Source organism: Castor canadensis, chromosome 1, assembly GCF_047511655.1.
Source record: "Castor canadensis chromosome 1, mCasCan1.hap1v2, whole genome shotgun sequence".
Lineage (NCBI taxonomy): Eukaryota > Metazoa > Chordata > Mammalia > Rodentia > Castoridae > Castor > Castor canadensis.
The window spans coordinates 78179747-78195652 of record NC_133386.1 but is presented as its reverse complement, the minus strand read 5'-3'; the positions used below and the strand labels follow the sequence as shown (position 1 = coordinate 78195652).

At 34.2% G+C, this 15906-nt stretch overlaps 1 protein-coding gene across 1 annotated transcript in view; it reads right to left on the bottom strand.

Annotated features, from left to right (window-relative positions):
• The window catches only part of Me1 (malic enzyme 1), a 177720-nt gene that overhangs the window by 28333 nt on the left and 133481 nt on the right, over window positions 1-15906 (bottom strand). Inside the window, exons 7-9 of the mRNA XM_074078882.1 lie at window positions 12939-13048; window positions 8272-8369; window positions 6168-6281 (exon numbers count right to left, since the gene is read on the bottom strand). Coding sequence (XP_073934983.1) covers window positions 6168-6281; window positions 8272-8369; window positions 12939-13048 — 322 coding nt within the window. The remainder of the gene's footprint in view (window positions 1-6167; window positions 6282-8271; window positions 8370-12938; window positions 13049-15906) is intronic.

The following is a 15906-nucleotide window of genomic DNA, read 5'->3' as shown; positions in this document are numbered from 1 at the left end:
TGATGGAGTAAAGTCAGCCTCTTCAACAAATATTGCTGGGAAAAGTGGTTATCCATGTGCAAAAAACTGAAACTAGATCCATGTCTATCATCCTGCACTAGTGTCAACTCAAAATGGATCAAGGACCTTAATGTCAGACCCAAAACTCTGAAGTTACTATAGGAAGGAGCAGGAAACACTCTGGAAGTAATAGGTATAGGCAAGGACTTCCTCACTAGAACCCTAGCAGCTCAGCAACTAAGAGAAAGGATGGATAAATGGGACTTCATAAAATTAAAAAGCTTCTGCACAACAAAAGAAATGTTCTCTAAACTGAAGAGACCACCCACAGACTGGGAGAAAATATTTGCCAGCTATACATCAGACAAAGGACTGATAACCAGAATATACAGGGAACTTAAGAAACTAAACTCTCCCAAAACCAATGAACCAATTTAAGAAATGGGCAACTAAACTAAACAGAACTTTCTCAAAAGAAGAAATTCAAATGGCCAAAAAACACATGAAAAAATGCTCACCATCTCTAGCCATAAAGGAAATGCAAATCAAAACCACACTAAGATTCCACCTCACCCCTGTTAGAATAGCCATCATCAAAAACACCACAACAACGTGTTGGCAAGGATGTGGGGAAAAATGAACCCTTGTACACTGCTGGTGGGAACGCAAGCTGGTGCGACCACTCTGGAAACAAATTTGGAGGCTTCTTAAAAATCTAAACATAGACCTGCCATATGATCCAGCAATCCCACTCCCAAGGATATAACCAAAGGAATGCAACACAGGTTACTCCAGAGGCACCTGCACACCCATGTTTAGTGCAGCACTATTCACAATAGCCAAGTTATGGAAACAACCAAGATGCCCCACTACTGATGAACGGATCAAGAAAATGTGGTATTTATACACAATGGAATTTTACTCAGCCATGAAGAAGAATGAAATCTTATCATTCGAAAGTAAATGGATGGTACTGGAGAAGATCATTCTGAGCAAGGTTAGCCAGGCTCAGAAGACCAAAAATCGTATGTTCTCCCTCATATGTGGACTTTAGATCTAGGGCAAATACAGCAATGCTGTTGGACTTAGGTCACATGACAAGGGGAGAGCATATATGGGAGGTATGGGGATAGGTAGAAAACCCAAAACATGAAAGTGTTTGATGTCCCCACTTCAGAGGAACTAATACAGAAACCTTAATGTGACAGAGGTCAATATGAGAAGGGGATCAGAAACCAGTGAAAAGCTCAATTAGAGATAAATCAACTTGGGTTGTAACACATTTGTACACGAAAGCTAAGCTAGGAATCTTTCTATATAGCTATCCTTAACTCAGCTAGCAAAAACTCTGTGTCTTCCTTATTCTGCTTATGTCATCTCTTCAACAAAATTAGACATAAGGGTAGAACAGGTTCTGCCTGGTAGTGAGAGGGGAAAGAGGAGAGGTTCGGGGAGGAGGGCAGGGGGGCAGGGGGGAGATATGATCCAAACAATGTATGCACGTGTGAGTAAATGAATAATAAATAATAAAAATAAAAAAATAAAAAAGTGAATAATGATTAAAAAATATGTGAAAGGGGCTTTACCAAGAAAATTTTCTATTTAAAACTTTATGATTCTTAATATATTATAAATACACTGTAAGTTAATAAAATAATTATATCAGCTTTCAGCAATTGTTGTATAAGTATTAAGAATGAAGAATACCAAACACAGAAAATGTAAATTTGAAAACAAGATTATACTAATTTTCTATTTATTCTAAGATTTATTAGTTGTGCAACAAAGATCAATACAAGAATTTCAACTTCAAAAACACGGAAAAAAGTGATTAATCGAAACTTAACGTCTTTTATATTAAACAGTTCACAAGCTAGTAAATGCATAACAAATTTTAAAACATAATTTTATCTTGGCAAGCACAATATATGCACTTTTATTTTGGCAAGTAAAAGACCTGAAGTAAGAGTCCTGGTAGGTATAGCCAACAATTTTATTTACTCTACATATTATAATCCATGGAACTTAGGGAGTCTCAGCTCAGTAAACCTATATTAAAATTATGCTAAAATCTAGAGGCTAGGGACTTGGCTCAAGTGGTAGAGTGCCTGCTTAGCAAGCATGAGACCTTCAATTCAAACTCTAGTACTGCCAAAAAATTATTCTCAAATCTGTATGTTTATACATATTTCACATGAAAATGTCAGGAGAAACCAGAAATGAAAACCACAGTCACAGACTTTCACTATTTGGATTCCTGAATGTTTTACGTTCCTAAGACAACACAACTCATATAGTTTTTGTATGGCTCCCACTATCTACATGCTTATGACCCCCAAATCCCTGTCTCTGGCCCAGATCCTTATGCTGAAGGTCAATCCTGTATCTCCAATGCCAAACTGAACATTTGCATGTTAAGTACTGACACATGCCCTAAATTTGTATGTATAAAACTGATCTCATTATCTGTTCGTTTCTTTTTTATGTTATGGGTAGATCACTTACTCTCACAGCTAAGGAGGTCAGCCAGATTTCTTCCTCTACCCTACTCTTTCTTGATGTTTATTCAGTTACAAAATATGGCAGTTCAATTTCCTAAAATCTACTGAATCAAACTTCTTTCACTCAGCTCCAGTCAGGCCTCAATTTTTTTTTTATAATTTTTATCTTTTTATTATTCATATGTATATACAATGCTTGGATCATTTCTCCCCCCTGCCCCTACCTCCTCCCTTACCACCCACTCTGTCCCCTCCCTCTCCCCCCCCACCCCCTCGATATCTGGCAGAAACTATTTTGCCCTTATCTCTAATTTTGTTGAAGAGAGAGTATAAGTAATAACAGGAAGGAACAAAGGTTTTTGCAAGTTGAGATAAGGATAGCTATACAGGGAGTTGACTCTCATTAATTTCCTGTGTGTGTGTGTTACCGTCTAGGTTAATTCTTTTTTTTTATTGGTTTATTATTCATATGCGCATACAATGCTTGGGTCATTTCTCCCCAAGGTTAACTCTTTTTGATCTAACATTTTCTCTAGTTCCTGGTCCCCTTCTCCTATTGGCCTCAGTTGCTTTTAAGGTATCTGCTTTAGTTTCTCTGCATTGAGGGCAACAAATCCTAGCTAATTTTTTAGGTGTCTTACCTATCCTCATACCTCCCTTGTGTGCTCTCGCTTTATCATGTGATCAAAGTCCAATCCCCTTGTTGTGTTTGCCCTTCATCTAATGTCTGCATCTGAGGGAGAACATACGATTTTTGGTCTTTTGGGCCAGGCTAACCTCACTCAGAATGATGTTCTCCAATTCCATCCATTTACCAGCGAATGATAACATTTCATTTCGTTCTTCTTCATGGCTGCATAAAATTCCATTATGCATAGATACCACATTTTTTTTGATCCATTCATCAGTAGTGGGGCATCTTGGCTGTTTCCAGAACTTGGCTATTGTGAATAGTGCTGCAATAATCATGGGTGTGCAGATGCCTCTGGAGTAACCTGTGTCACAGTCTTTTGGGTATATCCCCAAGAGTGGTATTGTTGGATCAAATGGTAGATCAATGTTTAGCTTTTTAAGTAGCCTCCAAATTTTTTTCCAGAGTGGTTGTACTAGTTTACATTCCCACCAGCAGTGTAAGAGGGTTCCTTTTTCATCAGGCCTCAATTTTTATCTGAATTACTGCAACAGCTTTGTGACTAGCTTCCTTTTCTCACTTTCCTGCATTTCAATCCTTCTTCCACAATGACATCACAGCCACTAAAGAGGAAACCCCTCTGCACACATTTCTTCAATTGTTCAGGTTTCTGTCATTTGTCATCTATTTCCTTTCCAACCTAACCCTTAAATGTCTCCTATACCAAAATGTTTTCTTTTGCACATGATGGTTCTTCTTCCTGGAAAGCCATTTGTTAATTAATTCACTTAACAAACTAGCGATTGTTAGGTATGTACTAGACACTGTGTAGGATTCTGAAGATCTAAAGAGATGACATAATCCTCAGCTTCAATCAAAATCAGTGAACTTGTCACCACACTTCCCTTCTTTCAGTTTCAGATACTAGAAGTTTAAAATCTCCACGGAGACTCCAGATTAACTCCTAACTCTTCCTTTCTAACTTAATTGAGGAAACACATTGTCTCTGGATCTTCCTCAGTATTAATACCCTCTTTTCTTTTTTCTTTTTCCCCCTGTACTAGGGATTGAACTCAGGACAGGGCCTTGTGCTTTCTAGGCAAGCCCTTCATTACTTGAGCCATGACCCAGTCCTTTTGCTTTTAGTTTGTTTTTAGATACTAACTTTGCCCGGGCTGGCTTTGGACTGTGATCCTCCTTCCTCTGCTTCCTGAGTAGCTGGGATTACAGGCATGTACCACCCCAGCCATCTCCCATTCTCCTCTTTAATGTAATTAGGAGTATGATTCCCTGTACAACATGGCACCATGCATACATTTCTGAAACAACACTTTCATATAGTACTATGAGTTGTAGCTTGAATTTTTCAAATCTTCTTGCAATCAAGGGCCTTATTGTGCCCCTAGAGTCTAGAATAATGCTTGATATGTAGGAAATTCCATTCCTAAATGTTTTTTGAAGACCACAACATATATGTATGACCATGGTGAACAACTTTTTTTTGTATGTGGGACTAGAGTTTGAACTCAGGACTTCATTCTTGTTAAGGAGTCACTGGAGAGGAGACATACCTCCAGTCAAATTTTTATATTTATGCTGATTCTTGAAAGCAACAGCAATTTTTATGACAAGAAATTTATACTGAAAGTTTCTATACATACTTATTTGCTATCATATAAGTTATGCATATACTTTTTCTTCACTTAAGGCAAAACTTGTCAATAAAGCTGCATTTTTCTAGCTTTAAGTGAGCGTAATTACTAAGAATCTGGAATACACAAAAGAGTACTAAAATAATATAAATTTTAGGAGTTAGGGATATAGCTCAGTGGTGGAGCACTTATGTAGTATGCACAAAGCCCTGGACTTGATCCTCAGCACCACAAAATAATAATAACAATAGAAGTCATACGTATTTGATATTTTCCCTGTATAGTTTTAGACATAACTATATTTTTTCAAAAGCTACATGAAATATGGTTATTTTCTTATTTTTAACCTAACATTATTAATCCTTTAATGTGTCATTCACTACTCTTTAAAAACAATTATAAACATATATATTATATGCTATTATACTCGTGGCTATTCCACAATTTATTTTGCAATTATATCTAGGTAAGTGTCACCATTACAATTAACCTATGATAAAATGTATCACTATTATAAATAATCCTGTGAAAACATTCTCATACATAAAACATTATAAATATCTCTATGGGATAGATTTTAGAATGGAAAATATTAGCTCAGAAGTATAAACTCTGTATATACATAAAACAGCTTTCCAGAAAGTTTTGACACACTCACATTTATTTCTGTTATATTCTATAAGACACTCCTTATCACTAGTTAATCCTTAAAATTTGGCTTCACAGAGATAGAGAATTTATATGCACTTTTTCCTGGCAGTTTGAAGAAGAGTGATCGATAGGTAGTATAAGTAATAAAAATGCCTTCTAGCTATATAGCAACATGGTCACATACCTATTCATATTTAGTTCTCAAAACAACATGATGAAGTAGATTTTATTAATATCTGTATTAAAGCTAGAAAAACTGAGACTCAGTTAAGTTAACATTCAAACAGCTTGTTTATTAAAGTTCTCTCAGGAATTCTGTTTCAAATCCTTAAGAATTTTGTTGACAGAAAGTAGCAGATAAAGAGTAGCTATTTCATTAGTTTCCTTCTTTCTTTCTAGCTAGTGTACAATTTGACAGACAGCTCTTACTAAAGGGTGCTAATGTATTTCATCTCTATCAGTATCAACCGCCTCATTTGGAAACTAAATTAACTCAAGTAGACTGACAAGCCATAGATTTTTGAGAGGCCTATACGCCCACAAATGGAATCTATTCAGGAGCCTTATTTTTCTTCTTCATTCAGAAGAATATTAGTATATCTGTGTGACATGATTCTTAATGTTTAATGGCTTATCATTTAACACAGTATAAGAGTTGGGGGGGTGGGTAGAAGAAGACTATCCAGAAAGGCATATTGATTTTTATTCATATTAAAAATGACAAATTCTTACCTTGACTATTAAACCTTTTGAGTCAACCAACCATATCTTTTTGATAGCTTTCTCCTTTGGTAAACCTTCTTTCTCCATGGCCATTACAATCAGGTGAGCAATCCCTAAAGCAGCCTGAAAAAGAGGTTATAAAGAAAAAAAACAAAGATTTCAAAACTTGTTCCACACTATAGCTTGTCAAGGGTTACATTTCACCTCATTTTGTCTTTGTTAATAAGGATCTGAAAAATGGCTCTGTACTCATTCATTCACACTAGAAGCAAAGTATTTTGTCACACTTGGGTTAAACCAGATAATTTATTCTTCTTAGTACAACAGAACCAGTATTATATGGTTTGCCATTTTGTCATAGATAAGCCAGTGATATCCTTGACTGTCAGTATCTTCAGTCCTATTAACATAATCAAGATTTGCTCCAACAGGAAAATACCAAATTTAAAAGAATGAACTAGTTTATCTTACTCATTTTACCGTATTGCTTACTGTTAGGCTCAAGTTCCTCTATCTGAATTTGAAGAACTAAGCATAGACATGTGGATGGGAACTTGATCAACTGGGCAAAAGAATAAAACTGACAAAAAAAGTTCCCTAGCATATATTTACTCTCTTAATTCAACACAGGAAGTGCTGTGAAATTTATTGCAAAATTAAATAAATCATTTCTTGGTATTTAGTAAATTTTGTGAACATCTGTGAAACTCCAGTATCTTTTCTAGAACAAACAAGTGCAAGTTTTGAATCATCCAACCACAAATACCTCTTTTCTTGCTGACTATCAAGAACTGGCCTGTGCCATTCATCAAATACCTTTGGAAGTTCAAAGAGGATTACTAAAATTAAATATAGCATGTAATATTTCAAAGAACTTAATGGTAAAGTTGATATTTAAGCTTGATTTTTGTATCAATTTTAAAGTGAACTTGGGATTTACATTCTGAATACTTTTACATACTTATACATTGGCATTTAAATTTTAGTTCAAGCAAAACGAAAATACAATGTATACAAATTTCTAGAAATGTAACATATTGCTTTTATAGTCATATTAAATTTGAAAACTTAAAAGTTTCTTAAAGCATTTATACACCCACAAAGTACGTCCCATTTATTACACTCTATAATTCTAGACAGATTTTGACAGTTTTCCTGCAATAAAACTAACATCTTTATTTCTATTTTGGAGTTGAACTATTATCACTGGAATTTCGTTTTCTTCTTTCAAATGATAAAATCGTAGACAATGGTAACAGGAAATAGCATACTTTGGTACTGATACAATAATTTAACTGTTTTAGTTCTTTTGTATGTGAACAGTTATACTATAAGTCTCTAATTCAAAATATTATTTCTTGGCTGGGCATGGTGGCTCAAGTCTATAATCCTACCTTACTAGGGAGGTAGAGCTCAGGAGGACTGCACTTTGATGCCAGCGTGGGCAAAAATTCATGAGACGCCATGTCAACCAATGAAAGTAGGGTGTGGTGATGTGTATCTGTCATCCCAGATACATGGGAAGAATAAATAGGAGGATTGTGGTTCAGGATAGTTCTGGCAAAAACATAAGACCCTATTTGAAAAACAACTAAAGTAAATAAGGCTATCAGTGTGGCTCAAGTGGTAGAGCACCAGCCTAGCAAGAGCAAGGCCCTAAGTTCAAACCCAAGTACCACAAAAAAGTCTTAAAAACATATGTTGTTATATATGTGCAGATTAAATTGTAAGCAAAATTAAGAAAATATTTGAACCTGAAAGTGGAGAATACTAAGAGTCAGCATCAGATATACAAGCTTAAATACTTAAAGGCTTTCATATATAATCATACACTGGAAACTTTTTCTTGCATAACATGTTAAATATGCACAATAAAAATCAATGACAACATCTGATAATCTTTCAAATTTAAACCTGTGAAAAATATCTTATACTTCTATACTAACTTCTACAAAAAATATGCCTCCATACTTCAAATCTTCAATAAAGCATTCATTTATAATTATATACTAAAACATAAAAGAGTATGTGAGACCTTGAATAAATGAGTAATTACAACTAATAATGTGTTCATTAGTTTAGGAGAATATAAGGCATTGTACAAGGCAGGTACCTCTCCAGCTCCTTGGAATAGTACTGTTTGATCAGATAGTTTGTTCTTGGTTATTCGAAGAGCTGCAAGGAGACCTGCAACTGCAACAGATGCTGTTCCTGAAACAAGTAATAAATATCCTTGAGTAATCCTCAAATTGATCCTGCCAAATTCATGCCGAAATCATCACACAACAGGTTAACTTGAGCAGAAAAAGAACCTGTTATTGAATGATCCCATGCCTTAATATAAGGTTAAATCTTTAGGCTACTGACATCCATATTTAAAGATAGCAGTTTACTACTATCCTTAAAAACATTCCCAAAAGAAGATCCTTTGTCTTATTTTGATGATGCAGTGATTAATAGCAAGGGATGTGGATCCTTCCGTGGATTCCAGTTCAATCTACATACTAGCTGAAGTAATTTACAGAAATAATTTTGTATACCAATTTCCTCATTCGTAAAAGAATTTTACTATATGAGAAAAGAGTAATTAGTGTTGTTGGTTCTTCCACCTAAATTCATGAGGTTTTGAAATCCACTATTAATCTCTGTCACACAAAGGAGGAACATAGCAAATGCTTGCTTATAATGGTGGTGGTGGTAATGTTTTTGAGGTATTTGAAATTTAATGTTTTAATTTTTCAATTTAAAAAAATGACAGTTAACAACAATTGAAAACTGATTTTATTGCATTTGTTAAGTGGCTTTCTACCTTTCCTCAGGGAATCCCACAGGTGTGAAATGAAATTAATGCAAACTTACTTAGGATAAAAATTATGCTTTCCTTGTCATTTCTCACAGGCATAGAAACCACGCCAGTTCTAACTATATTACTTTACTGTATAAGCTTTCACAGATCACAGAGCAGTTGTCCTGCTTTGGACATAATTATGCAGCTCAACTTCTTTATGATGCAGTCCTGTAATAAAATTTTGCAGCTTCTTGCAGTGTTTTCCAGCTGGGTCTGCATTTTACTCCTCTAAAGTAACATTCCACCTATAATGTTTCCAAGATCATTCAGCTGAGCAAGGCCTAGCTAAATTTTAAATACCCTTACTTGAATAAAACCCACACCAGAATAGGTTTGACTCATGACACAGGATGAAGCACTATGTATGCTAAATGACCAAAATTATTTAACATTTCAACACTGGTGTACTTGCTCTTTTCAATCTTTTGACTTTTTCATTTCCAATAATTAGGTAGTCACAAGACACAATAAATAGTAACTGTAGGCTTACATATTTCCGTGTCTATTTTATTTAGGTACACAAGTTTGGATTACAAAAGTAAAATGACTGCAACTTTCAATCACCATTGCAATAATTATAAATTGTGATAGATTAAAGAAACACCATTGTATATATGTTATTTAAAATGAAAATCTGTGCAAAAGTATGGCTGACCTACATAGGGAAGACACCATGACAGTGCTAGAATGATGTTTGTCCCCTACACCAAATATATTCACTACAGTTGTTAAACAGATGAAAGAGAACTGAAATTAGAGAGGTATAGAGATCCAGTCACTAAATAAGTAATTACTACTAAATAAGTAATAACTCACAAATAGTGTCTCAAGTTATCTCTATCTAATGTTCTTTGGAAGTAAACTGGCCAAAACTTTTCCATATCAAAACTCAAAATGCTTTAAGTTTATATATTACCCCAAATAAGGCAAAATAAATGTATTCTGTCATTACTAGAAATCAAAACCTTATATTTGAATTTTTATTTCATAACATTTTCTGGTGACATAATGAAACTTCCAATCTTATTTTCATAGAATTATTTAATAAAAATCAGGAAGATAGTTTAATACTACCAAAAACTTAACTTGAACATGATCTCTGTACATGGCCTACTACACCCTAATTTAACTTTCACTGTTGAAAATGAAAGCAAAAAATTGAAATTTTGTAAAAGTGTGAATTTATACAATAAATTATTCCATTAATAGCTTTTGTTTTGAGATTAAAAACCGTAATATTAGTAAACCAAATAGAAGCAGAGCTTATCTTTGAACTACCTGTGTTAAAGAAGGCTTAACACTAATGTAATACTAAACAATTTGCTTAGAATATTTTTTAACATTTTAGAAACTTCTACAGCTTGAGTATCCCTAATCTCAAATTCTAACACGCTCCAAAATCTGAGGCTTTTTGAGCACTGACATGACATCACAAGTAGAAAATGCCATACTTGACGTTATGTGACAAATTATGGCCAAAATGCAGATACATTACAAATATTGTATAAAATTATCTGAAACCTGTGTATAAATGGTATGTATGGAATATAAATTGAATTTTGTGTTCAATTTGGAGCCCATCCTCAAGACATCTCATTATGTAAATACATTTTCCAAAATCCAGAAAAATATGAAATCCAAAATGCTTCTGCTCCCAAACACTTGGATAAGGGTGCTCAACCTGCATTTGTATTTGTGAATAATGTGTCTTTAATATAAATAAAAGTTAACAGTTGTCCTGTGATTTTAATGGTTTTAAATATGTATCATCTTTTATCAAAGAATGACCTCTACTGCTGGGCATGGTGATCTTATGCAAAGGCAGGAGGATAGAGAATGAGACCAGCCTAGGCAACACAGGGAAACCCTGTCTGGAAAAAAAAAAAAAGAATGACCTTTACTAATGACTAATGAAATAATTTGTGAACTCTAATTAGAATTACTACCTGTAACCAGTGAGACCAATATGTAATCAAACAGCTACTATTCTCACATGCTATTAAATAAATAGTTCAGATGAAATACAAGAATTAAAAGTAATGTGGGGAGCCTGGAGAAGATTTACCAAGGCAGAGCTCCAGGCATTTAGTGTATGCACTCAGTACTTGAGCACAGTACAGAAGGATTAATGTGAAAGTTAAGGAACTCAGATGGGAGAAAGTACTCAGCAGGAAAAGCATGTGCAAGACATGGAGGCAGGGATGACTCCCTGTAAAAGTGGGAGAATGAACACATAATTAGTATTCTTCTCCCCAACAAACTCTACTAAAACAACAGGAAACAGATTTTTTTAAAAAATCAGAAGTCTAGAGTGTGAGATACCAGGCATAACTGGGTGCAAAGGTACCATACTGAAAACAAGATTAAATGAAACTTATATACTCAATATGGAAATACTAATCTTCTTTTCCTTAGCTCAAAGAATACTGACAGAAAACTAATACTAGCAGAAAGTAGAAAAAATCTTTTCCATGGAATCTGAGCAGTATAAGAGAAAACATCGAAAGAGACTGACTAGGTGATTTCTCTAAGGGAATGCTTTAAAGGTCTAACATGAATTTCAAACTAAAACCTATACAATTTAAGATTATTGTATATAACTAATATAGCATAATTTTAAGTACATTTTGCTTTAATCAAATACTTTTCATAAAATAATACCTTTAAATAAATCATCTATTTAAAAAAAGAAGAAAAAGTCACTCCAAGGGTCCAGTGTAAAAACATATATTTACATGGTGTGGCTGTAATGGTTACATAATTATTTTCATTGGAAATGGAATGCAGTCTCTGTGCCCACAGTGAGGAAAATATCAAAAATCATCAGGAATTCACTGAGAAGAACACTGGAAGATCAGTTTTAATGCAAAAATAAGAGTTTGATTTTAGGTAGACTGAGAATGAGATAACTTTGAGATATCTAAGAAGAGATGTTAAATAAACAGATGGGTAATATGGCCCTGGAATTCAAAGTCTGGTCTGGAGATATAAATCTGCTAACCAAATGTGGAGAGGTGGAGTATATACCTAAGAAGACATACTAGAAGAAAAAGGAACGGGCATGGGAAAGCACTAAGTGTTCTGTTATTTAATAGCTAGACAGAAAAGGAAGGATGAACCTGTAAGGGAGGGAGGGAAGGAGAAAGGGAGGAACAAAGGGAGGCAGGGAGAGAGGGAGAGAGAGAGAGAGGGAAAGAGACAGAGAGGGAGGGAGGGAGGGAGGAAAGGAGAAAGAGAAAGAGGAAAAGACAGAGAGAAATATCAATGAAATCCAACAGAATACAGTATTTTTAAAAAAGAATGAATCAACAGTGGTGATTCAAGTTAAAAATTTAAGAAAGATAAACACTGAAAAACATTTAAGGAAATTTATGTAAATTTATGAATTTAGTGAAATGGAAGCCACCTGTGATCTTATTTCATGTTGCTAGAGTTAATTACAGTCTTATTCCTTGGGACCTCTGTCTACCTGACCATATAAACAGTATCCCCAAGATTCTCATAACAACACACTGGATGTGTGTGTTTGTGTGCGGGGGTGATCTAGAGAGGGTTAAAAAAGGACTTAAATAGAAACACAGGAACCTTAGTTAAATGTGACAACCAGTAGAATGTGGCACATTGTGTATAAAGTTAGCACTTATTGGTGTAAGGCTTAGAAACTGTGACTGAGAAAAAGGTTAGAGAGAATACATACACCTTTATTCTTATTTAATGAACAGTGTATTCTCATAGATTTTCCTCTTTGTTTAGTAATAATCACTGGAGATTTTATAAAATATGAAATTGAGGAATTATGTGTGTAACACAATCAAGTACAATTCCTGGCTTTTAGTAGGTTCTTTAACATATATCTATTGAATTTGAGTCATAAAATTATGAACCAATTTAAGATGTTACTCTTGATCCATACACAGTGAAAATTTCATTACCTTGAATATCATCATTAAATGTGCAATACTTGTTTCGATACTTGTTCAGGAGACGAAATGCATTCACATTGGCAAAATCTTCAAACTGAATAAGGCAATTCATGCCATATCTATGAAACAAAAATATTAAAGTTAAAAGAGGTTCATGAAGTAATATTTTAAAATCAGGCATTAAAATTAGTCCATAGTAAGGGAAAATTTTATTTTCTTTTAAGGTCCTAACCAGATGTTTAGTATAAATGTGTAGTGCAATCTCTTTTTAGCAAATATTTACTGCATGCTTACCACAGAAAAGTCATTGTGTTGGCACTGTGAAATAATACAAAATGACCAAAATTTGGTTCAAAGTATGGTCCCTATTTTCACGGAATTTAAAATTTAGAAGACAGAAAAATCTTTGATTTTAAATTTAATTTTTTCATTTAATTTTTTGATTAAATGAAAAGTAATATGAAACTTATATACATTTATATATACATATACAAACATACATATTCGTAGATACATACACACAGGAATTATTGATGGTCAGCGGAGAAACAACACTTCTAGTTGGGGTCACGAATCAAGTATTCAGTGAACTAAATTTTAATTGATAGCTATGACTTCAAAAGTAAAGATACAGGACTATAAAGCAGAAGAAAAATAACTGAGGTGAAATCTGGGAGAGAAAGAAAACATTCCATTTAAAAAATGGCAAAACCCTAATGGGCTATAATGTAGTGTACACAGAGAGCGCAGCGAAAGATAAGGTCAGGTCTTCATTCTGGTTCTTCCATTCCTCCTAATTCATTTGTTTTAGTTTCATCTCTGCATACAAAAACAGTTGGATTTCAACAGTGTGTTGGCTAACTCCCTTGACACCTTGCTCTTCTTCACTCTGAGTATCTACCTCACTCCACTAAGATAGCAGATAAATTCATGCTGCAGAGTCTTAGCCAGGATCTCAATGAAGTCCTGCAATATTTATTTTCTTCTCTGAATGATTTGTAACACAATCCTCCAAAGTCTTAGACTTAGTCCAACTGGAATGCTAAAAGAAAATACATGGGGCTGTGTAATTTATGAACAACAGAGATTTATTGCTCACAGCTCTGAAGGCTGGAACTCCAAGATCAAGGTGGCAGCAGATTCTGTATCTGGAAAGAGACCTCTCCTCATCAAGTGTCTTCTTGCTGTGTCCTTACATGGGTGTTTATGACAGCCATCTCCACACACACTTAATGATCACTCTGATAAGGGACTAATATCCAGAATCTACAGGGAACTCAAAAAACTCAGCCTCCAAGGAATCAACATCCCAATGAAAAAATGGGTACATGAATTGAATAGGGAATTTTGAAAGGAAGAGGTACAAATGGCCAATAAATACATGAAGAAATGTTCAACTTTCCTGGCTATAAAATAAATGAAAATAAAAGCTACACTAAAATTTCATTTCACCCCAGTTAAAATGGCCATCTTCAAGAGTAAAAATAACAACAAATATTGGTGAGGATGTGGTTAAACAGGAACCTTTATATATTGCTGATGGAAATGCAAATTAGTACAAGCACTATGGAGGCAGTATGGAAAGCTAAAAATAGAAATGTCATATGATCCAGTGATACTGTTCCTGGGCATACATCTGAAGGAATGTTAAGACAGGATATAACAGAGACACTTTCATGCTGATGTTTACCACACCACTGTTAACAACAGCCAAGCTACGGAAACAATCTAGATGCCCTACAAATGATGAATGGATCAAGAAAATGTGATCTATGTACATGTGTATATATACACTTATATATATGCAATATATATACACATTTGCCCTACAAATGATGAATGGATCAAGAAAATGTGAGATATATATATATATAAACATATATATATATATCTCATATATATGTTTTATATATATAATATAAATATATTATATATATTAATATATATATATGTTTTATATATATATACGTGTGTATATATGTATACATATGCACGTGTATATATGTCATATATGTATATATACACATGTATATGTGAGATTTTATATATATATATATATACACACACACATATACCCTACAAATGATGAGTGGATCCATTCATCACACACACACATGCAATGGAGTTTTACTCAGCCATAAGAAAGAATGAAACCATCTGGTTTGAAGGTAAATGAATGCATTTGGAGGACATCCTGTTAAATGAAGTAATACAGGCTCAGAAAGACAAAGGCCACATGTTTTCTCTCATATGTGGAGTACAGATCACAAGATAAACATATACACAAAAGCAAGTGTGATTATACACAAACTTATATGTAAAACATGTTTGTAATAGTCCAACTAGTCTATGAAACTTGGGGGAGGAAGGAAATGAAAAGAGAATGGTGGCCAACAATTTCGAAATACATTACATCTGTGCAGGAAGAGGATATAACGATATGTGTTGAAAGCTGTTGAATAACGGGGGGTAGGAGGGAAGGGGTAAGGAAGAGTACAGAAGGGGTTGAACTGACAAAAGTGAAGTATATTCACAGTGGAGATACAATGAGAAATCCCTTTGGACATTGACTTTGGAATTAATAATGAAAGACTGAAATGTAAAACAGGTACAGTCTATGAAGATGTACTTGTAGGAGGTAGGAGGGTTAATGAAGGAGATGAAGGTGAGGGAATATGGTTGATGGGCTTCATATACCTATATGAACTAGAACAATGAAACCTCTTGTAATTGTTTTAAGTGGGGCAGGGAGAGGATTGTGGGGAGATGGCAGAGGTGATCTAACCAATGTATAATGTAAGCCTTCAATTTAGAACTGTCACAATGAATCCCCCCGCACAAGAAATATATCCTAATAAAAATGAAAAGAGTTACAAAAATGTTATTTAGAACTGATAATAGCATTATCAGTATACTTATAAATTATCACTTTTCAAAAATAATGTTAGTGAAGAAGGAAAGCTGGTGGTAGGAAGTA